Here is a 23,240-nt window from a genome sequence, read left to right as displayed (position 1 = left end):
GGCCGGGGCCCGCTGAGGACGGCACCGCAGCTAAGCAGGTGTGGAGAAGGTGTGGGGCGGGGCGGGCTGGGCTCAGCGACTGTAGAGGAACGGCCTAATGAGGTACCTAGAGATGGGCCCATGAATCATTATCAGCTCTGCTACATTTAAGCCCCACCAAAAATGCACATCAGCAAAATCAAGGTGTGCCTGTGTTTAAGGGGCTTTCAGTGTGAATGTGTTTAAAATTCTTGGAGAAAATCCCCTGGCAGTCAAAGCATTACACTGTACGTTAAGACCTTCATTTTCTCTTGATTATAACCTAACCAGGAGGAACTACAGTGCGAGTTAAGTGGAACAAATTAGGACTGAAGTAGGGCTCTGGGTTTTTTTTTCTTTTTTTTCCGAGGCAGACCACATGCTATAGTGAACAAAAAAAAGGCTCTATCATTAGTTTGAACATTATGAACCATCCTCAGCACTCAATAACAGTCCCCTTTTGTCCAATAGGGACAACACTGAAAGATGTTTATGCTTAAAGGAGCCTGGTAGGAGCTGGCGGCTACAGTGGAGTATAATCTCCTGTTATAGAGCCACTCAGATGAAACAGTACTCAGTTGCCTGGATGCCTCTCTGGTAATGAAGGCCATCAATCAGTTTCTTCTCACTTCTCACTGATCAGATAGATGGAAAAAGAGCTGGCGGCACGCGAGACCCCATGCCTCACTAAGCCAGCGCACGCACACACACACACACAGAAACATCTGGACGCCGATGTCCAAACACACAAAGGCACTTAAAAAAGATGGCTCCGTTCGCCTTCAGATGCAATCAGGCTGTCAGTCGACTGGGGGCAAGGTAATCTCATATGAGATCTGCGGTTAAAGTGAACATCTAATTAATACCCACCCTGCCCACTTCCACCAGGTTGGTCACCATGACGATAGCTGCCGTGTTCTCCTGCCAGACCATCCTCCAGAAGTCGAAGACCGTCTCCTGCATGGGCCCTTAGAGAGAAAAAGGGAGGAAATTAGTTTTTGGAGTTTATTGTATAATTTCAGAATTAGTGAACTACACGTACGGTCACTTTATTACACGACCAATTCATTCTGGTCCCATTTTATACTGCTCATTGCAACAGAAGCTATTTTCATTTTCTGTCCTCTTTACTAACTTTTTAGTTAGTTAAACTAACTTTTTAACCTGTTGTTGCTGCTGAGTCAGTTTGACATCCCGCATATATCCTTCAAACACAGACTGTAGACCCCTCTGTCTGCCTCTCTCTGGAATCACTCTTTCATTTCCCCAAAAATATGATAATATTTCTTCAGGGAGTGCAGTTAGTTACAGTGTGGGCTCCATGATTACTCGGACAGCTTGTCAGGCCCTCACAAAAAGGCGGGGCTTAGCAAAAGGTCAATTCCAAAACAATATAGCAGCCTCTATTCTACTAGAACGACTCTCCGCCACAATTTGAAACCTGGCTGCAAGGATTTGCTCCCATTCAGCCATAAAAGCATTAATGAGGTCACCACTGATGTTGGATGATTAAGCCTGGCTCACCGTTGGTGTTTCAGTTCATCCCAGAAGTATTGGATGGGGTTGAGGTCAGGGCTCTGCGCAGAGCAGTTAAGTTTCTCCGCAACAATTCGAGAAAACCACATCTCTGTGGAGCTTTATTCCATCCTTTCACGTTTGTTTCATTCTCCTGTCTGTGTGAATGATGTGAATCATTTGGATTTGTTTGTACATTGGTCTATTTTGTACACACGGCATCTACTGCATGTCTGTTCATCCTGGGAGAGGGATCCCTCCTAGGTTGCTCTTCCTGGGGTTTCTTCCAGGGAGGAGTTTTTCCTTATCTAAGGAAGGGTCTAAGGACAGAGGGTGTGTATGCTGCACAGACTGTAAAAGCCCCTTGAGGCCAACAGTGATTTTGCTGACCATTGCTTTGTCACAAAAGCCCCTTTTACACTGCCTCTTCAAAGCAGTAATTTCATGCTGTCATTCCACCTACTGTATAAGAGGTACAATCGCAGAATGGGGGGACAGAGTTGTCGCGCCTTTACTGAGGTAGTTGCAGCACTGATACAACTTCTGTTTAAAGCCTACTACACACTGTGCAATTTTGGGCTGCCCCAGACAAAAGATGATCAGCGTGGAAGAAACATGCCGATAACTTTGGTCGTGGCTCTAAAATGGTGGTCCCATGTCGCACAATGAGAGAGGTTCTAGGATGGTCATTGTCATGGTCTTGTGATCAAAGACAGCCTGGAATGAATTCAGACAGTGTCAGAAATTTAGGTTGACCGTCTCAATGTGTGACTGCTGTTATCACCTTCGTCTACTAACCAACCAATAGAAATGTAGCATGAAATGATCCACTGGCGCTAAACCCAAACAAACAGATGTATAGCAGCTCGCCATGGAGGCAAAACGCGCTAAAAGAAATGTTTGGGATTCCAGCAAAGAGGAAAACCTTGTCAAGTTCTGACAGCAGAAGCCTTGCCTGGATGATGTGTCCTCCAGCTCTTACTGTGATTGCGTAAAGAAGGACGAAGCATGAAGGAAGTAGCAGTGCAGTTGCTGCTGCCAGGTGAGCAACCTAGCAGCTAGCTAACACAAACAGAGACACACTGCAGAATAGAGTGCCCACAAAACTTTAGGTAAGGTGACCCTCTATGTTGTGCTTCACAGTTGGAGAGGCATCCAGCATCCTTGCGCACGGTATGGGAAGCCATTGCATCATACATCATAGCCTGCGATTCAGTAGGCGCTATCATTGTACAGTCTGCATACATCAATCTTGATGTCATACCCAAGTTTATTAGATCCATGTCACACAGGATAATGGGCGGCACGGGTATGATATGTGGCGACGTGTTATGCGTGTGACTCATGAGCAGGAGATTTAATAGCCTTGTAACAGTTAGCAGCTAACTCAAAGAGGAAGAACAGTGGGTGTAAATGTCAATAATCATTAACTCTTTAACAAGAGATAATGAGATCTAGGCGCTCCTTACCCTCCGTACAGAGGACGAGATCAGCTGCCATATAACATGTTATAGTCATTGTTATTGATTAGAAAACAGTGTCGATACATGTTATATGTCACGATAGAGGCATTAGGTTGCCATTATTTAGTTCTGTGTAAAAATACAAAGGTAGCATAAAGATGGGACTTCATAGTGGCCCTATAGCTCCATCTCCGTGTGAAAACGACACAGTTAGAAGCAAACTTTCATTTAAAATATCGCAGTATGATGGAGTATTAAGATTTCAATAATCCAGGATGGGATATACACATACTTTTCTCATCTTCTGCTCATATTCATGCAACCTCATAGTACCATCAGTCTGTAAAAGTTCTACACAGTGTCAGGCAGAACAGTGAGTGGTAAAATATCAATAATCCCTTCCTATATTCATTATTATTAGTACCCTCTTGTATAATTCAATGCACTATTCTTCACTTCTTTTAAAAATTGTTTGCATTATTTACTTTATTTATGTATATGCTGAGGTGACTTTTTTTTTATCCCAACCTCACCCCAATAACGCTGCTGCCTCTGTCTTCAGCGGCAGACAGAGAAGCAGATCAACTTACACACAATATACACACAGGGGATTTGGAGGTATTACAGTGCTACAGCAACAATGCAGTTTATGGAGCATTTTCCCTCCATTTTCACTGCTTGGATCGAGCATTGAAAAACATGTCAAACCAGATTTATTTATAGTGCTTCCAACAACGGATTCATAGCAAAGTGCTTACTCCACAGCAGAGGGCTTAAATACAGATGAAAACAAGAGAGTACAAATAAATCACAAATTTAAAGACGAGGCTACAGCCTGTGAGTGTGTCTGTGTGTCTGTGTGTCTGTCTGTCTGTGTCTGTGTGTGTGTGTGTGTGTGTGTGCTTGTGTGCGTGAAGCTCAAGTAATTACCACTACACCTCATCTGTTCAACACCAACCTTTCGCCCGAACCGGACCCTAACGCATCTGGTGAACATCAAAATAAATGAGCAGCGAGCCATTGACTGCCTCCAATATTTAAAACTTCACTGAGCAATAATTGTGGATTGATAGGATTTTAATTATTATTCTGGTTAATTAAAATTATTAATATTAGTTTTAATCAAGCACCAAGTGGAAAAAAAAATTACTTCTGACAAATTAATTAGTGAATGCAAATCTCTGCAGTTGTGCATTCTCCTGTGCTGGCCTAAATTACCTGGAGACATGACAAATTATGCAGACACACAGAGAGAGACACAGGCTAAGACATGGCACAGACACAAACTATTAGGGGGTTTTCTTCCTTGTCATTTATGTGGAAAATAAATTAAATAACCTTTAGGCCCCTGAAAGCTGTTAGAAAACAAGTCACGTAAAACAGCTGAGTTAATTTTGTTGGTTTTTGGCTGACAACATTTGGTCAGTCTCCAAGTTTTGATGTGAAATTCAACACTGAGCTTGTTAAAAGATTTGTCAGTGACAAAAGATTTACATATTTACACTTTTTTTTCCAAGTATTTTTTTTAGCCTTTCTGCTTCTGTGTGGACAGACTTGCACCAGGATCGTTGCAGCATCTTAACTACCAAGTCACAAGGATGCACCCGTGGTAACCAAAACCTCACTGTGGAATATTATGGACCGCTTTACTACTGGAGCAGGACAAAGCATGTCTCAGTGTCTTCACCTGTTCACACACTGACAGAATTACACTGCTTGCATGGCTGAAGAAACATATTTGCGTTTGTTCTTCAAATTAAAGGTGACCCCTTATTTATAATTATGTAATATAATGTTACAATGTCAAAGTATGTCAAAGTAATCCCTGTGAGCAAAAGCTTCCTGTTCTGAATATTTTGTTTATATTATTTACTAGATGGATGTCTTGACAAGGTCAATTGCTCCAGGCACGCTACTGCAAGTGTTTTTGGTTGCTGATGTTGTTAATTTCCCAAATTTCGAGTCATATTCCTACTGGAACATGTCCAGTTGTTAAGATTTGTGTGTAGAAGCTTTTATTGGTGATTTTTCACGATAGAAAGTGCCAGTATTCTCCATTACAGCCATTCCATGGCTGTAATGCTACTGTAGGGATGCTGAGATATGGAAGACCTGAAAACCCTGACCAATCAGAGCAGACTGGGCTTTCTCGGGAAGGGGGCTTAAAGAGACAGGCCCTTAAACAGAATGTCTCAGACAGAGAGTGAATACAGGTGTTCCAGCACAGACAGTATGAGGAGAATCAAGTGGGTTTTTTTGAACATTAAAGTGTTTAAACATGTAGTAGAAACCCATTATACAGGTATGAACCTGAAAATGAGTATAATAGGTCCTCTTAAAGGTTTTAGGGGCGTCTGGTAGCAGAGTGGTTAAAACACATGCAGGCTGGGGAACAGTGCTGGGCAGTAGTGCGTTACTAGTAACTACTAATGCGTTACAGTAATAATATTACTTTTTCCAGTAATGAACATTAGCCCTTTATTGTCATTGTACCAGTACAATGATATTTTAAAAACTACCACTGTACACAGTGCAAGTTAAGCTGAAAAAATATCTTAATCACATCACCGATTAATATGAATGGCATGCATGGTGGTGCAGTGGTTAGCATTGTTGCCTCACAGCAAGAGCGTTCCTGGTTCCAACCCAGGGTAGGGGGCTCAAACCCCAGGGTGGGGGACCCCTTCTGTGTGGAGTCTGCATGTTCCCCACTGTGTCAGTGTGGGTTTTCTGCAGGTTCTCCAGCTTCCTCCCGCATTCCAAAGACGGTTAAGGTTAAGTTAACTGGTGACTCTAACTTGCCCGTGCGTGTAATTTTGAGTGTGAGTGGTTGTCTGTCTCTATGTGTCAGCCCTGTGATAGTCTGGCGACCTGTCCAGGGTGTACCCTGCCTCTAGCCCAATGTCAGCTGGGATAGGCTCCAGCTCCCCGCGACCCCTAACAGTATAAGCAGTAACAGAAAATAAATGAATAATAAGAGGTAGATGTTGTTATTGCACTTAATATATGTAATGTCACCCAGCGAGTAGTGTAACTAATTACTTACACATTTTCAGTAATAATATTACAACTACCCCCAAAAAACAAATTACGTCACTTTTCTTATCGCCCCACTACTGACTTGAAATACAACAATTAAATCACTGGATTCATTTTCAAAAGGGTTGCACTGCGCACGCACATCACAAAGCAGCAAGCTAGTGTGGAAGATGAAAACACATAGCTTTAGCAGCTGGACATATTCCCATTATTTTAATTTGTCAGAGGGAAAGAAGATAAGAATACTTGTGCTGCAGGTAACGATACTAAAACTCTTTCCACCGCAAAAAACACACCCTCGAACATCCGGTCTGAAACACCTCGGTTACTATGACCGACAGCAACATGAAGCTCCAGTAAATACACCCCACCAAAGGCGATCCCTCCTTGGCTGCAGAGGTTAAATGTAGCCCTGCACTGGCTAAACAACCAAAACTGGATTTTAATTGTGGACAGCTGCAAGCTACGAAGAACCAACAAAACTTGTGGCTGGGTATGCGGTGGATGAAATGTTGCTCTTTGAGTGACTCTCTGTCTTTCAGAAAGATCTTTTGGAAAATACCAGACACTAAGTAAACTAAATAAATAAATGAATAAATAGATAAAAATAACCTTTCCAAGCTGTCTTGGTTACACTTATCGGTGATCACCCTGACATTCACATAGAGGCACACATGAGAAGCCTACGTTTTGAGGAGATACACAATTACCAATTTTGTGGGGTGTAACGGAAAAGCAATATAATGAGTAGTGAAATGAATTACTGTTGGCAGGGAGGAATAAGTAAAGTACTGTTATTACTTTTGAAAAGAGTAACGAGTAATGAGTCATATATTACTTTTTTAGAGTAACGAGTCCAACACTACTGGGGACTTTGGTTGCTTGTCTCCCCCGCTTCATTTCCTGTCTGTATCTGTAACAGATCAAACTATCAAATTACAAAAAATGCCCCCAAAAATAAATAAAAGTTTTATTGCATATAAACTGCATGCTTAAAAACGAACAGGAGAAGCTATTAGACACCAGTTGCAGCAGCTCCAGCATCATTTTCCATTATTGTAGTGTTTGTGTTCCTTATCGGCTTACACCTTCTTCTGCAACAACCTAATTTCCCTCAGGGCATCAGCAAAGTGCCATCACCATTTTAATCACTTGATTGATCAAGCCATGTTTGATTTGCTTTCCGTGGTGCCTAAACAGTTCCTGACTGCCTACCCATCAACTGTACTCAAGCACAGCTTCGTGTGGCATAGTTTAAATCACTTCAATTTTTCACAAACTGCAATAAAATTCAGGAGACTTTTTGCTGAAAAAAGATAAATGATTCAAAATGAACCATTGTCTCCATGATCATGCCTCTGCTGCCAGCCTGTTCATGTGTCTCTTTTTGGAAAACAAGAACATTTTGAGGAGTATAATAGTCATATTTTTTGAAAAATTGAGAATTGAACTTCTGCTGACTTATTTCCATCCCAATTGGATTTCTAGAAATTTGGAACAAAGCTCCTCAGTTGCTTCCATTTTTTTTCCCACATTTCCTCTGCTATGCATGAGATGGTCGGTCTCAATTGTAACTGTAGGACCTCAATCTCCAATTCCAGTCACTTCCAGTCTCTCCAATAACTACCCAACCTGATTGAACCACCCACTCTTCTACCTCCTACACTCGTCCCCGAGGGAGGATACACACTGCTGAGAAGTTTCGGAGAGGGAGACTGAGAAGCAGGACAGCTGGTGTGTAGGACTTCAGTAACACAATAACACTTGGCATTATATGGTAAATCATCCGATGGGAGGCTCCTGCCAAGCTTCAGCAAGCCAATTTATGTTTCCATATACATGAAGAGACGAAGGATAGGTGAGGAAAGGATGCTGAACTTGATGACAGTCATAAGGAAGTGGGTACGACTCTTGATGAATAGGTGTAAACGAACAAACAGATCTCACACACAACAATCTGACAGCTTTCGCGTCAAAGTGGTGGAAAGATTCGAGAATTTTGATGAGACAGAAGAAAGTTTCCAAGGCTCATTGTGTTTCTTCCAGGCGTCACTGAAAAATAGCTTGATTTTAAATCAGTTTCCAAAAGTTGTAGTATTTTCTGCTGCAAGTGATCAGTCACTGCGGTTAACAAGTACCGAAAACCACACTGGTTGCTGGTTCCAACACTGACAATCAACCTCTTGTGGTCATATGAATAATGACTGCTGTCTGTCAGGGGTTTTTTTGGGTGGAGTTTTTCCTCATTTGCTCTGAGGGTCCAAGGACAGAGGGACGTCTTATGTTGTAAAGCCCTCTGAGGCAAATTGTAAATTGTGATATTGGAGTGTTTAATTGAATTGAATCGAACTGTATTGCATTGAGCACGGCACGGTGGTGTGGTGGTTAGCACCGTCGCCTCACAGCAAGAGGGTTCCTAGTTTGATCCCAGGAGGGAGCCCTTCTGTGTGCAGTTTGCATGTTCTCCCCGTGTCGGCGTGGGTTTTCTCCGGGTACTCCAGCTTCCTCCCACAGTCCAAAGACATGCAGGTTAATTGTTGACTCTAAATTACCTGTAGGTGTGAATGTGAGTGTGAATGGTTGTCTGTCTCTATGTCTCAGCCCTGTGATAGTCTGGTGACCTGTCCAGTGTGTACCCCGCCTCTCACCCAGTGTCAGCTGGGATAGGCTCCAGCCTAGAGCGTAGATTCTCTGCCCGAGCCTGACCCGGACCCGTAATTTCCCGCCACTATCCTCGGGCTCAGACGGGTTGGGCTCCTCATAATAGACCTAGGCTATGGAACCAACTACGTATCACACCTGGAGGGGGGCCCCCTTGACAGCGCCACTGGCCGCACACATGTGAAGTTGCTGACAGTGACAACGTGTGTGTCGGCTTCGTCTAGTGTACCAAGTGCAGTACGTTGCTGGTATATGACAGAAAAAAGAGGGGGACCTCGACACTTAAGAGGCACATGACAAAGGCTTGCCATGGAAAGAAAGACGAGAGTCAGCCTTCAGTGTCCACGTTCGTATCCTTAAAAAAATATCAGGTTTAAACCAGGCTCGGGCTCATAATTACAGTTAAAGGGACGGGGACAGAACATGCCCGGGCTCGGGTGGGGTCGGGTTGGATTTTTTGGGCCCGATCCAAGCTCTACTCCAGCCCCCCTGTGACCCTCAAGAGGATAAGCAGTTATGAAAATGGATGGATGGATGGATGTATTGCATTGAAACGAATCAAACTAAACGAGATGGAGCTGTACTGAATTAAACTGAATTGAATTTAATTGAATTCCACGTCAAAGGTAGCTTCATCATCATCACTAGAGCACATTTAGGAATTTATATGCATATACAGGTCGCAGCCTCAGATCCTCGGGCAGGGCTCTGTTGGCTGTTCCTCAGTCCCGACTCAAAACTGAAGGTGACCGGGCTTTTGCAGTCAAGTCCCCTCAGCTGTGGAGCTCCCTGCCTGAGGATCTGAGGCTCGCTGAATCAGTCAGTCACTTTGTAATTTCTTAAAATTGCCTCATTTTATTTGCTAGAACTCTGCATTGTTTTAAATTCCGGATCAATCATGTGTTTGCACTAGCACTTTGTATCTTTGTTTTGAAATGTGCTTTACTTTTCCGTTACACTCCACAAAATTGGTGATCATGTATCTCCCCAAACTGTAGGCTTCTCATGTGCGCCTCTGTGTGATTGTCAGGGTAATCGCTGGTAAGTGAAGATAAGATGAAACAGCTTGCAAATTTTTTTTCCCCCACCTCGCTCTTAAAGGTTTTAGCCACAGGTTAGGAGAGAAATTGGTTTGAGAGCTCACTTGAGGAACTACAAGGTGAGAGCAGTGTTTCTAGTACGGCGTATGCAGTGCCTAGTTGGAAAAGTTTGGAAGAGGCACTTCACAGAGGAAGAACACCAGCAGAAGCCTCACTTCCAGCTGTCAGAGAGCTAATACTGCTGCAGCCGACGCTGTGTTTTGGGACTATAGGCCTGTTCCTCCTCAGAAGCGAGGAGTGTGACAGCTGTAGAAATCCCCCAGCCAGGTACGCCGCAAAACTCCTGTTAGAACGTGTGCGCATAGACACTCGCAGACAAACACGCATGCTGCGTTCCCCTCTTGCCCATTAATATTACATGCGGCAGATTTTGGCATAATGTACACTCACTTATCATTGATTTGCTCTCTCTCTCTTTCTATCTCCCACCCCCGCACCTCCCGTTGGGCTTTGAGATGTTAACCTGTAAATAATAAAACTTTTGCGCTGCTGGTGACATTTGGTGCTCGTGAAGGAGGGGAGGGGAGAGCAGAGACAACCAGAGGGGGGAAAGCTTGATGAAATTGAACCCTTTCCCGCGTCATGAATATTTTCCACATCACCACGAGGATGCAGGGACTTATCAGAGCTGTTTGCACCCCGGCTTCGGTGTAATTCAGTTTCCACCAGGAGGAAGCTCATGTCTGATCGGTATTTAAACGATCCGCAGGACATAAAAATGGACAGAGACGAGGCGGTGGCGAACTGGGAGGGCTGAGCCGCATGCACGCGCTCATTCTGCTAAGTAGGTGAGCTGCAGTTGGCGTTACTGAGAGTCAGTTGTTGTATTGCTGCAGCAAAAAAAAAAAAAAAAGCCCCTGGATGAGAGAATGACCTACATAATGAGGAGCAGAGCTCGGGTGATGAGGCTTTTATGGAGTGACAGCTGTTCTACCTGCCGTTGTCACCTTGACAGAGCAAAGGGACTCATCAATAAAGCCCAAACTAATGAGTGTCATTGTAGTTTATAGCATAAGAGAATGGGGACAACCTTATCCCACACGTTTGCCATATTAAGCACATCCTCAACCACCCCCACAACCAATTTATGACAAAGATTTTTTAGCTTATCCAGCACTATTGCGGGTATCATCATTTTCTGAGCCACCGCTGGTCCCAGTGGACTCAAGTGGAAGTGTCACTCACTGAAAAACTTTACTGGGGGAGAGAAGAGACTACTTCCTCATTTTCAGCAACTGTGCCAATGCCCAGGTGCTCTTTTCAGGTGCTACAGTATGCAGTTTGTCTGTCTGAGAGAGACACGTCTGTGTCTGGCTTCCCTATCATCTCGGGCTGCTCTTTGCCTCAGTGTCAGCTGACTGAGCCTTCCTTCCTGTCAGTCTGCCGGAGCTGATGATGAATTATAAAAGGGCCTGCTCTCCCAGAGAATACAGATGTTTCCATGCACACACACACACACACACACACACACACACACACACACACACCTCCCCTCTTCCATATGGGATGGCTCTACATTGTGCTTGCGATGCTGTCGATGGAAAATGAGGACTTATTATGCAAGCTCAATGAGAAAACAGGGGCTAATTAATTTGAATGGAAACACGTTTGGCTTCTTGAGCTTTTCATCTTAGAGAAGGCTTCACTGACTGCTGATCTCCATATGCATATTTTTTTTTTTAAATGAAACACGGAATGCTCTTAATGACTATAGGACAATTATAGAAGTCATAATAATCCAGTTGAAATCCTTTCAGAGGTGAATGCGCCTGGTAAAGTGGCTTGTTTTTGTGAACTGGAGCCCCGCAACAGAGAGTTGGCACTTGGCAGAAGGCTTCGTTTTGAGCATTTGACTCGGTGGTCAGCGTATGGCAGGTGCTGAGCATACAAGCGGACAGACAAACCAAGCGGCCGCCCGCCTGATTGGTATGCCACCTCTTTCTGAAGTAAGAGCAAACAGAGGGTTGTTTTAATTGAGACACTGAGGAAGCGAGGCAATGCACTAATAAACAGGTAATTATGCAACTCCCAGCTCCGCCAAAGCAGATTGTGAATCCATTAAGGCCTCTTCGCAAAAACGCCTCTTCCTTTTTTTTCTCTCCCTCCACTGATTTTTTTTTTCTCCTCCTCTAAAGTGGTGCGCAAAATCCCCATGCACGCAGTCCCGTTGTGTGGGAGTGAGGCTCTTGACGCAAAATTCATAACAATTAACCATCAATCAGACTTAACCTCTGGGGTCACGGTAAGTGCTCCTCGCCCTGCGAATCTGCCGGCCAGATTAACACAGTGACAAAATGTGCCTGTACATGTCGGCTAATCCATTTATTTATTCAGCTTTCTCCCAGACTGCCTGATTAATCGCTCCCACACCACCAATGGAAGGAAAGAGGGATGAGACAGAGAGAAAGAAAGAGAGAGAGAGAGAGCGTGCTGTTCTGCTCGCTCAGAGGTCCGTAAGTGTGTGTGTGTATGTGTGTGTGTGTGTGTGTGTGTGCACTGAGCAGTACCAGATTCCCCGAACACACACTTGACTGAGCATCAAAGAGGAGTTTACAAGAGCGTATGTAAACAACGATTGGGATGTTCGCAGAGATATTTGAGAAACACCTGCACACATCCATCCACCCCCAAAACAAACAGACATCCTTAAATTCTCACCGCCCACTCATTCTAACCCAGAGTGCCTCGCCATTTTTTATTTCTTTTTAGAAAGTTTTATTCTTACCTTGAGTGGCGATGTAGTGATTTGGCCTGTGGTAGCCCTGAAACAGAAAAAAGTGGGAGTCACTTTACTTTCTTCCTACTCGTACATGAGCAGCTGTTGTGAGGCCATCTCTCTCAGAATACACACTGTCTTGGATACTTAGTGTTGTCTTTGACCTTTAGGTGCAAACTCTGTTTATTTCTACGTCACAAACTTACAAGCAATACACTTTTCATACATTACTTAACAGAAACTGTCCCGGTTACCAGCTGCTGCTGCTGTTTCAGACGCAGCAAATATTCACCCCAGCACTGCTCCACCTTAAGAGGATTCGTTTGAGAAATGTTGCTCTCATGAAAACACGGCGCATAGTCGGTCTGCCAGCTGTTTGCCACTGTACACCCATTCAGCTCTTTGTCTCAACATCTGACTGAGTGAGGCAAATGCGCGCCTCAATGCCAGTGATGAATGCTGCCGGATACAAGATGCATAAACACTCTCCATCACACACTCAATATGCAGCACACCTCTGGAGTAAGCAGCCAAAGTGTTGATAATCCCCAAGATACAACTAACAGCACTGATCTTCACAATAGGCCCCTAGTCTCACGGATTACTCTAATCCCTTCAAGTTTTATTTGTCCAATTCCTTGTCTCCTCTCTGGAGATATGAGGCAGGAAACAAAACATTAGGACTTAAAGGCTCTTCCCCGGCCCTGCCTCCTCTTGATTGTCCCCCCCCCCTTCCACCCCCCCCCTCCTCCACCCACCCCTGCTGCTCTGCTTATCTCACTCATATTCAATTTAACTTGGACTGTGATTAACGCTCCTCCAATGAAGGGAGAAAGACACAAAGGATATTTTCCTCACTCTCTCTCATCCACAGGGCTCTTTCAGCTCATTCAACTGTCCTCCATTTTTAATGACTTCTTTATCTCTGGACTGAGGAGGAGATTTGTTTGTGCTTTCATGTAAGTTCTGTCAAGTAAAGTGGAGGCCCAGTACGCTGTCGGATTAGAGGGGGAGAGACAGGAAGAAAGGAGGGCCCTGACAGTGACTGTCAGGTGAGTAGAGCTTACTATAAATGGACTCACAGCTTTTCAGACACATGTTACATTAGCTACATGAGAGTGTTTCTTCCCGATCTAAACAAAGAGATGAATGCAAGAAATGTCCATGTTGAAATTATTAATTGAACAGCCTTTTGTTTCCAGGGATGTGTAAATTACTAAAGGGGAATTAAATATGTGTTATGCTCTTTGTGTCTTACTGCATTGCTTATATTACAATGATCATTTACATTCATTCTTTCCAGTAACAATGGGCTGTGCAATGTCTAAAATATGCAGCATAAGATGTTTTTGCCTGGGGGCATGAATTTGTATTTTCAGGGTGAATATCATTAGATAGCCCACTTTTGCAAATCTGGGGTACCAGCGCTATCACCTAGGGTACAAAATACATCCATATATGACTTACTTACTTTGCCATATACAATTTAGATAAACATGAAGAATAAATGCTGCTTCTGTTATGTTCACTAGCAAAGAATAACATCCCTATGTCATAGGGAAGAGCAAGGCGGGATAACTGAAAGGGCAAAGAGAGAATATGCCCTGAGGCCCCAGACCCTGAGGGGCCCCCGAAAGACCCAGATTTTTTGGGTGTGAGTAGTGTTTTGGTAATTTATTGCAATGGTTTGTGATTATGCACCAATAATGGACCATATGAGTCATTATGGTCCTACTCTCTGGACTTCTCTATCACATGGACTACAGTGTGCTACAAGAGTGTCTCCTTTTAGATTTACATGTAGTTGGGTTGAAAGTGTGTGGTAAAACTTTTGGTTTACAATCAGTATAGTTACTATTATTTCCTCTTTATAAAAAATAATAAAATGAATAACAAAAAATATATTATTATTATTATTATTATTATTATAAATAGTAGTAGTATTTGAATTTATTATTATTTATTTTTTATTTTTATTTATATTATAACTTTTTATCTTTTGTTTTAGAATCAGTATAGTTATTATTTCCTCTTCAGAAAATTATGACAAAAATATTATTATTATTACAAGTAGTAGTATTATTTCCTCTTTAAAAAATAATACAATTAATGACAAAAATGTATTATTATTGTTATTATTATCATAAGTAGAAGTAGTATTTTAATTTATTTTTATCTATTTATTTTTTTTATTTTTATTTATTTATTTATTTATTATACCTTTTTATCTTTTGTTTTAGAATCAGTATAGTTATTGTTTCCTCTTCAGAAAATTATGACAAAAATATTATTATTATTATTATTATTACTACAAGTAGTAGTATTATTTCCCCTTTAAAAAATAATACAATTAATGACAAAAATATATTATTATTATTATTATTATTATTATCATAAGTAGTAGTAGTAGTATTTTAATTTATTTTTTTTATTTTTTATTATACATTTTTATCTTTTGTTTTAGAATCTGTATAGTTATTATTTCCTCTTCAGAAAATTATGACAAAAATATTAATATTATTAATAATGATATTATTATTATTATTATTATTATTATTATTATAAGTAGTAATAGTGTTTGTATTCGTATTTATTTTTATCTATAATTTATTTATTAAACATTTTTATCTTATTCCCTTTCCAGTGTAATTGTTAAGGGTCCATCCCTGGGGCTCAAGGGTCCTTGTATGACCTTGCAGTAGTTAAGAGGTTAAGAGGTGCCAGGTTTCAGAAGCCAGTTAAAGGGGCACACCTAAATTAAATATCCTAATATGTTATTTCCATGGCCTCGGAAACTTCACTCAACATTTGTGAACAAGGACTACTTGATGACATCACAAATTTGAGTTTTAACACTCTACTTTTTGGATCATGGGGAGAGTTGTTTATGTTTACTAATGATTTTGGACTGTCGTAGACCGTAGGAATAACATGTATGAATTTTGACAATGGAAGTAGTTCCCCTTTAAACAGTGAGTACATTACATTACATTGATATACAGCATAGGCTTCGTAAAGAGGTGGTAGGGAAGGATGGCGGGCGTACAAAGACCAGGTAGTAGTAACAGTGAGTAATAGACTGAATGTGGAAAAACTCTGACCTCTTATTAATGCACTTATTTTTCTTAAGACATCTCAAGCTATGGATGAATGTATTCACAATGTACTTCTTCTACTTTTCTTTCTACTTTTGTTTTAACTTTAACCTGTCCGGGCTCAATTTAAACAACCTGAGTAAAAAAATAAATCCTCACAGCTCATGGCAACACTTGGGTGCAAGTAGAAAGTGATTTGTTTAAAGAGGCAGAAACCAAAAAAAGTTGGGTTTTTTAAGTAAAATTGTGTTGGGGTAGGTAAATGATTTTCCTATTGATACCAGCTCACCCTTTTTCCCCTTTAAGGGCGGTGGCCTTGTGGGTAACCTGTGAGGGTGTGACATGTACCTTATTGTGTACATGGAGGGAAGCAGCTCTCTCGGTGTCATGGTGTGAGACGGCAGGCAGCAAAGAGTGATGATAGTCAGCAGAAATAAGTGTCTAGATGAGCTCAGGGCTACTGCTAAACCTCATGAGAAGGCCTTGTTTGCTGTCTTGTGATAAAGACTGCAATAAAGCCATTGTTAGTTAAAGGCACCTGAACACCTCGCCGTCCTTCTGCAGAGTGGTCCACACTGCCTGAAGCTAGTTACCAGCATGTACCCAACTACAGTTCAGAGCGGGTAAACTCACTGAGAGGTAACACTTTGTTGATGAAATTGGAGTCTTGCTAATACACATTAGTTGTATATATTAATGCAATCATTAGCAGAGGAGGCTGGGGGCACCTGAGTGACCTGATCTCTGTGTACATGATCAGCTCCGTAGTACATCACTGCTTTATTTTAATACACAGTGCTCAACATCTCTGCTCCCTGTGTGCACACAAACTCAACTCTGCAGACAAAAGACCATTACACTATGTTTCCTTGCCTCCTAAATGCTTATGAAAATACTCAATCAGCTGCAGAGAAAAGAAACATACCCCACTGGCTCTGCTTACTCGTACATGACTGGAAATAATCGGCAGTATAATAGAGTACAATAACAAACACTGTGGGAAATGTTCTACACATAAGAGTTTATTGGGCAGGACAGGCTTCTAGATGGGTTAAAAAGCTTTCTGAAGAGCAAAAACATCATTACCCATCTGCCTACATTTCTACTAAGTACTTTTTCAATGAAGCTGGCAGAGCAGTGGAAATCCTTTTCATTCAGAGCCCTCTTTAATATGCGTGTATTCTTATCTTATAATGGGGCCCTCTCTATTGTGAGAGTCTTCTCCGCAGCGCCCCTTTTTGCAGCATAATGGGCCATAAACTGAATAGTGGGAAAGGTAAATAATTTAAGCCCCCTGCATTTGCCGTGGCACACCTTGCATTATGAATTTATGTTTGAAGGCGTAACAAGAGATTACAAATTACCACATTAGGGGGGGCAGGGGAAGATGGGATGGGAGACGGAGTGAGAGTTCTCTCCTGAGCCGAGAAGCACTTAGAGAGTCAGGTACATCACCAGGCCATTACACATGGAGCGGAAGCACCTGCTCAGAAAAAAAGCCGATGAGCTGCTGTGATTGGACACATCCTGATACTAACACGGCCATCAACAGCAAATCAGGTCAGATCGGATCAGGTTCTATACTGTGTGCGCTAAGTGGGTTAGATCTGTTTCCAACGGCAGGCATGTCTCACGCCACTTTTTAATGACTTTTACTCACTGTAAAGGTATGCTTAGTCACCCAAGTGCATGTAAGTGCAGTGCTGCAAGTGCTCTCCTGTGGTAAGATGTATAAGAAAACCTCTGTAGATAACTGCCGTGTCTACTTTGATTCACTAGTCTGTGTGCGAGGGTTTTTCAGTGTCGAGCAGAAGAGAAGGTTAAAAACAGCTCTGCAATTTCTCAAAACTGGCCTCACCAGAAAATGACATCAGTTGCTTGTTCGATTGCTTAAAATGACGTGACAATGACATGATTGTGCAAATAATGATTGCCCCCTCGCTGTTGTGTGACTTTGTTATTATGCCACAAAACATCTGAAGGCGCTGACATCAAAGGACAGTGCTGGGCCGTTGGTGAGAATCTGTGGCCCTAGTTTAGCACCAGTTGGCCTTTATCCGCAGCTTCTTGGCCGCTGAGCCCACTGCTGAGAGAAATCGCTCTGATTGGCTGTTCAGTTTATGTGAATCAGTGCACGGGAAGACAAACGCAAGTGAGGAAAGCAAGCAAACGACTTAAGTCAAAAGGGTACACATATGGCTTTACGGTTTGCATTTAATCTTATCTTACTACATAATGACGAAAACTCTGTCTGCATGTCTGTTCCACGTTTTTCTCCTCACTGACTTGGTCAATCCATGTGAAATTTGGCACAGTGGTAGAGGGTCATGGGAGGATGTGAATGAAGCAATATTACATCAATTGGCCAAAGGGGGGCGCTATAGCAACTGACTGAAATTGCAAACTTTGAATGGACATATCTCATGCCCCGTATGACAAAGAGACATGAAACTTTGCACAGAGATGCCTCTCCTCATGAAGAACAAATTTGCCTCACGGACCCATAACTTCCGGTGATAAAGATTTTCCGCCTTTTTGATTTTTTTGAAAAACACTTAAAATCAACCTCTTCCTAGGAAGTTTGACCGATCTGCATGAAACTCGGTGAACATAATCTAGGGACCAATATCTAAAGTTCCCTCTTGGTAAAAGTTGGAAAACTTACTAAAACTGAGCTTCTATAAGGCAATGAATATTGCGGAGGGCGTGGCTCATCACATAAAGGTGTATAACATCTCAAGGGTTTCACCGATCACCACGCAACTTTGTAGGCATATGACCACACATAATCTGAGGGGACCCCTCCATTATTGACCCCATCAAACAAAATGGGGGCGCTAGAGAGCTAATTTCTTATCTAGGCCTAACCGCCATATGGATTTTTACAAAACTTGGTAGATATGTAGAACAAGACGCCTCAAGGTGACTGGAGAAATTTAACTCTAATTGGCAACTGGGTGGCGCTATAACAACAGAAAAATGCTTAAAAATGGCTAAAATGCGACCGATCACTGTGGCTCCCCCTGTGGCCCAGTGTTGGGGTTTTTTTTTCAAATTTTTGGTATGACTAACTCATGGTATGGTATGCTGCTGCAACAAGGGCTACCCGCACCTTTCCCATGTGAACTACCAGTGCGCCCCACTTTTAAGTCAATACAACATACAAACACTTTCTGCTTTTCAATGTTTTTACCTCAACTACTAATGTACAGTTTTAGCCCACTAACTATCCCACTATTGGCAATGGTACTACTGTACTTTCAATAAAGCAATCATACTATCAAATTCACATAAACTCTGTCTGAATACACTGCTCTTCTTAATGGGTTCAGCTGACTATTTAATCTGCAATTTCCTATGACCTGTATCCAAAACACACACCATGTGAAACTGTGCATGGGCAACTGTGCACTCAATGGGTATGGACTAGTATTTATATATTCATATTTTGGTGAGGTTGTGGCTCAGAGGTAGAGCGTGTCGTCCACCAATCAGGAGATTGGCGGTTCAAACCTGGGCTACTTCAGTCCGAATGTCGAAATATCCTTGGGCAAGATATTACTCTTGATGGCTGTTCCATCAGTGTGTGAGAGCGTGTGAATGGTTACTGAGTAGCAGGTGGCAACTTATATGGCAGCCTCGGCCACCAGTGTTTGACTGTGTGTGTGAATGGGTGAATCTGACATGTAGTGTAAAAGCGCTATACAAATGCAGTCCATATACCATTTACATATAAGACTCATCTTCAGGGTGTCTACAGGTATCAGACCCTTCACTTTTAATACTTTTAAAGACCATTTGAAGATGTTTTTAGTTAAATTTAAGACCGTTTTTTCAGAGAGATCATTATCATTATTAATATTTAAGAACTGCAGGTAAGTATAAAGGTAAGCGGTATATACATATGTATGTATAGGGTCCATGCAGAGGTAGGACTTATGTAGTAACAGGGATATTAGTAAGAGTTAGGTTAATCTACATTTTACCAACAGGTAAGGGCAAGTATTAAGGAAAGTACTGGGTTCAGTGAAAGGTGTAATGATCAGCATATCAGAAAGAGAAAGAGAAAGAGATCAGAAATGTGGACTAACACTCAGAAAAACTTAACTTATTTGAAAAAAAAGAACTTTAAAGAGGGATAAAAAAGATTGGATGAAATGTTTGCATCAACTAAGACCTTAAATTTAAGACTATTTAATGACTTTTAAGGTCTAACAGAACTAAATTTATGACGTCTTTTAGGAACAGCAGACACCTTGTCCTTGTTTTTCATTTCATCATCCCAACACATTAATAATTTTATGATGTAGGAATCTAGAATGAAGCAACTGAAGACCGAGAGATGAGCGAGAGTGGTGTGAAAATGGTAAGCAAACGCTGCTGTGTTTCATGTATGTTTCATAACAATGGTTCGTATATCTGCAGTCCTACGTATTCCAGTTTCCTTATTTCAGTGACAAATACATACTACCGCCACCTGCTGGTATGGGGAGTCATTTCCTCTCATGCGGGTGCTGAATGTACATGCTAGTTTGCCGTCCGTTGCAGTCTTTGCGGTGTGTTCAAGTACAATTTTTTGGCTTAAACACAAGCGACATGAGGTGGTGCAACAGTCGCTGCTAGTTCTGTGATGCTGGTTTGGTGTATCTGGGGCTTTGGGTAGTACATCGATGTGGATGGTTGCCTCTACTTAACCAAACTTTGACTATATAGTGGGAGCAAATCTAGAAAATGTCTTGTGACAGCATTATTGCCTGTTATAGAAAACAAAGACAAATGACCTACTTGTCATTTAGGTATAAAAAAATTATTGAATGTATGATTATCACTTTGTAAATAAAGGAACAGAAGAGTTACAGCAGCCATACTTATAATTCTGACGTATTTAATGCTCATTTCTGTATATCTGCTTCTATTTGTGATGTTCAAGGCACCACATTGTGCTCTCTCTTTGTGTAACTTGTATTCTTTTCTCCAGTTTGATCCATTGTTTTAACTTGGCTAACTAATCATCCATGAAACTCCTCGCCTTTTTCTTCTCATTTTTGGTTTTCACAACGTGTTCGTGCTGTTGTTCAAAGCAAGTCCAAAACTATAACCTCAGTTTCCCCTGTGTGCCAGTTTGCCTTTTTTCTCTCCCAGTGCTGTCAGCCTCTGATCTTCATTCCTCTTAATATATCCAATGAATGGAGTGATACAGCAGCCCTCTAAAGTTGAATATAAAGGCAATGTGTGTGTATGTGTGTGTGTGACTGTTTCCGTCTGTATGTGTCTGTGTGCATGTGATGGGCAGGCAGTAGGGGCTGCTTTGTCCCTCAGGCCCCCCTGCAACGGCGGGACCAGCGCCCTCTCTCTTCCCGAGAGGAAGCGCAGTGACCTTTGCGTTGGTGGCGCTGGCTGGTGTGTGTACTTACATCAACGTAATTTGCATTAATGTAATCGGAGCTCTGTTCCCCCTCCAGGGCCTGCAGCCTGACACGGGAGTGATCATCTGGAAGAGAGGCGGAGAGGAAGAAACCAGTGTTGAATTAATCATATTAACGAGGGCATCAGGAGAAGAAAAGTGCGAGTGGGACAGAGGGACAGACAGTACAACAGAAGAACAGAGAGTGGTGATGGAGGAGTGATCAGACTGGCATCATGCTGTGGCACAAATAAAATTAGAGTTGTAGAAATGCAACATGGCTGATTAATGGCTGTTGTCATGTGACTAAACCAAGATGACAAACACAATGGGCTTCATTCACTGACATTGTGCGTAGAAATGTTTGTAGTTGGTGCAGAAAAGGAATGGGTATGCAAAATTACCGTCGGATTCACCAGCCAAATTTGCTCTCACTACCGTGTGCATGTTGGTGAATCAGTCATTCTAAATTTTCGAGTGAAAGACCGCTATCATTCAGCATTTTGCCACGCCTCTATTTCTACATCCTCCTGAGACCCCGGCTTTTATTTCTACAAACTATTTGATGTCAGTTGGACCTGATGAGTATAGAAACTGCACGTTGTCCTCAAACAGGAAGTAGTTTTTTTTTAATGATGTACTCATATGGGGACGACAGGTTTACTTTTAATATTCACAAGTGTGTAATTAAGTATAAAACTATTCATGCGAAGAGACGATAATAAAGTCCCAACGTCCTCAAACAAGTACTTCCTAATTAACAGCGTCTTTGTTTGATATTGTTGCTAAATTGGTCAAATTTGTTGCCATAGCAAACTACAAACTCTATTTATCATAAATAAACAAGTTTCAACCATAAAATGTGATCAGGTTTTGAACCTTGTCCACATTTGTGTGGGGATCGGCTGCAGACTGACTTAGCAGAGATGGCGGCCACCTTGTTTTTACACAAATTAGTGTATTGTGCTCTCACTGCCACTAGATGGCACAAAAAAGTGTCCACGAATGAGGACAACAGGTCTAAGCTAAACAGATTGACGTTTAAGGTGCAGCAAACCCAGAATGTGATGTCTTCATATGAGGACGCAGGGTCTCAGGAGGCTGGATAAGGAAATACATTTATACATTTGCCTCGAGGTGTATCATGGAGACAGTGGTGAAGCTGTTTCAAGGCACACATTGGTGAATGTCTTAGCAGTTGGAAACAGCTGATAAGTCATTTGTCACTCTCTTCAAACATGTTATATGACTCTCTAAAGATACACTCTCTCCTGAAGGCGTGGGCTGCAGTATCTTATCTTCCTGCAAGGTTAGATATCTTAACACCTGCTTGGAGGTAAATCAGAATCCTTCATATACCCTTTATATAGGCCAGTTTCATGGCGCTGAAGCTGAGTGGGAGTAGCTGATCATTACAGGCCAAGTCAATAACAAACAATGAAAACAAAATCTGTGATATTTAAATATGGACATCTCATATACTTTATTATAAGCTAAGACTGAGACACTCAGTTTTTATAGCTGAATATTTCAACTAATACTAACTTTAAACATGACTATAATTGATGAGGTGTTTTCATTGTCATAGTTATTTAATACAGTGGTTTCCAACTAGTGGATAGCAGTCCAAAAGTGGGTCACGGGCTATTCTGAATGGACTGCAAAGGACTTGCGAAAGTGTCAAGGTTGTTAAAAACACACTTTATTTTTGAAGTTCTGTGAATTTCCGGCACAAGCTTCTATTTTGAAGTGCCATTTCCTGTTGTAAAGTGAGTGAATTACAGACAGCTACTTAACAGAGACCGCAGACTAGCTTGATGACATGGCCAAATGCAAGTATGATGCTGAGTATAATAAACTTTGTGGCCCTTGAACTAATGACTAAGAAGAAATCTGGACCCCATGACTTAATACAAAACTGGAAAACACTGTTCTCTGAATAAATAAAACCAATGCACTCCTCCTCTACCCTCTTTACGCACTGCAGCCCAAAACTGCATGTCATTTTTGTTTAATTTAATGATCAGAGACGCAACGTGGGACATGTAAATATTATTTCAAATTGAGTTTTGGTTTAAAAAGACTTGCGGATGTGGGAAAGCAATTTGTCTTCTGTCTCCGCTCACACCTGGCAGTTGGTGAACCCGAATCTGCCAGAAAGTTGGAGATGTGATTTTACGCTAAACTATCATACTTGTTGTTAAACTTAACGGTGGGTCATTGCCAACA

General features: G+C 41.8%; 1 protein-coding gene across 7 annotated transcripts in view; it reads right to left on the bottom strand.

The window, feature by feature from the left end:
• LOC117271944 (receptor-type tyrosine-protein phosphatase mu) overlaps positions 1-23,240 on the bottom strand; it is a 231,636-nt gene that overhangs the window by 21,281 nt on the left and 187,115 nt on the right. For all 7 annotated transcript variants that reach the window (XM_033650517.2, XM_078173094.1, XM_078173092.1 and 4 more), the window contains 3 exons: positions 21,022-21,098; positions 12,522-12,558; positions 889-986 (listed from right to left, as the gene is read on the bottom strand). In XM_033650517.2, coding sequence (XP_033506408.1) covers positions 889-986; positions 12,522-12,558; positions 21,022-21,098 — 212 coding nt within the window. The remainder of the gene's footprint in view (positions 1-888; positions 987-12,521; positions 12,559-21,021; positions 21,099-23,240) is intronic.

This window comes from Epinephelus lanceolatus, chromosome 12, assembly GCF_041903045.1.
Source record: "Epinephelus lanceolatus isolate andai-2023 chromosome 12, ASM4190304v1, whole genome shotgun sequence".
Taxonomy (NCBI): Eukaryota; Metazoa; Chordata; class Actinopteri; order Perciformes; family Serranidae; genus Epinephelus; species Epinephelus lanceolatus.
This window is presented reverse-complemented; position numbering and strand designations above follow the sequence as displayed.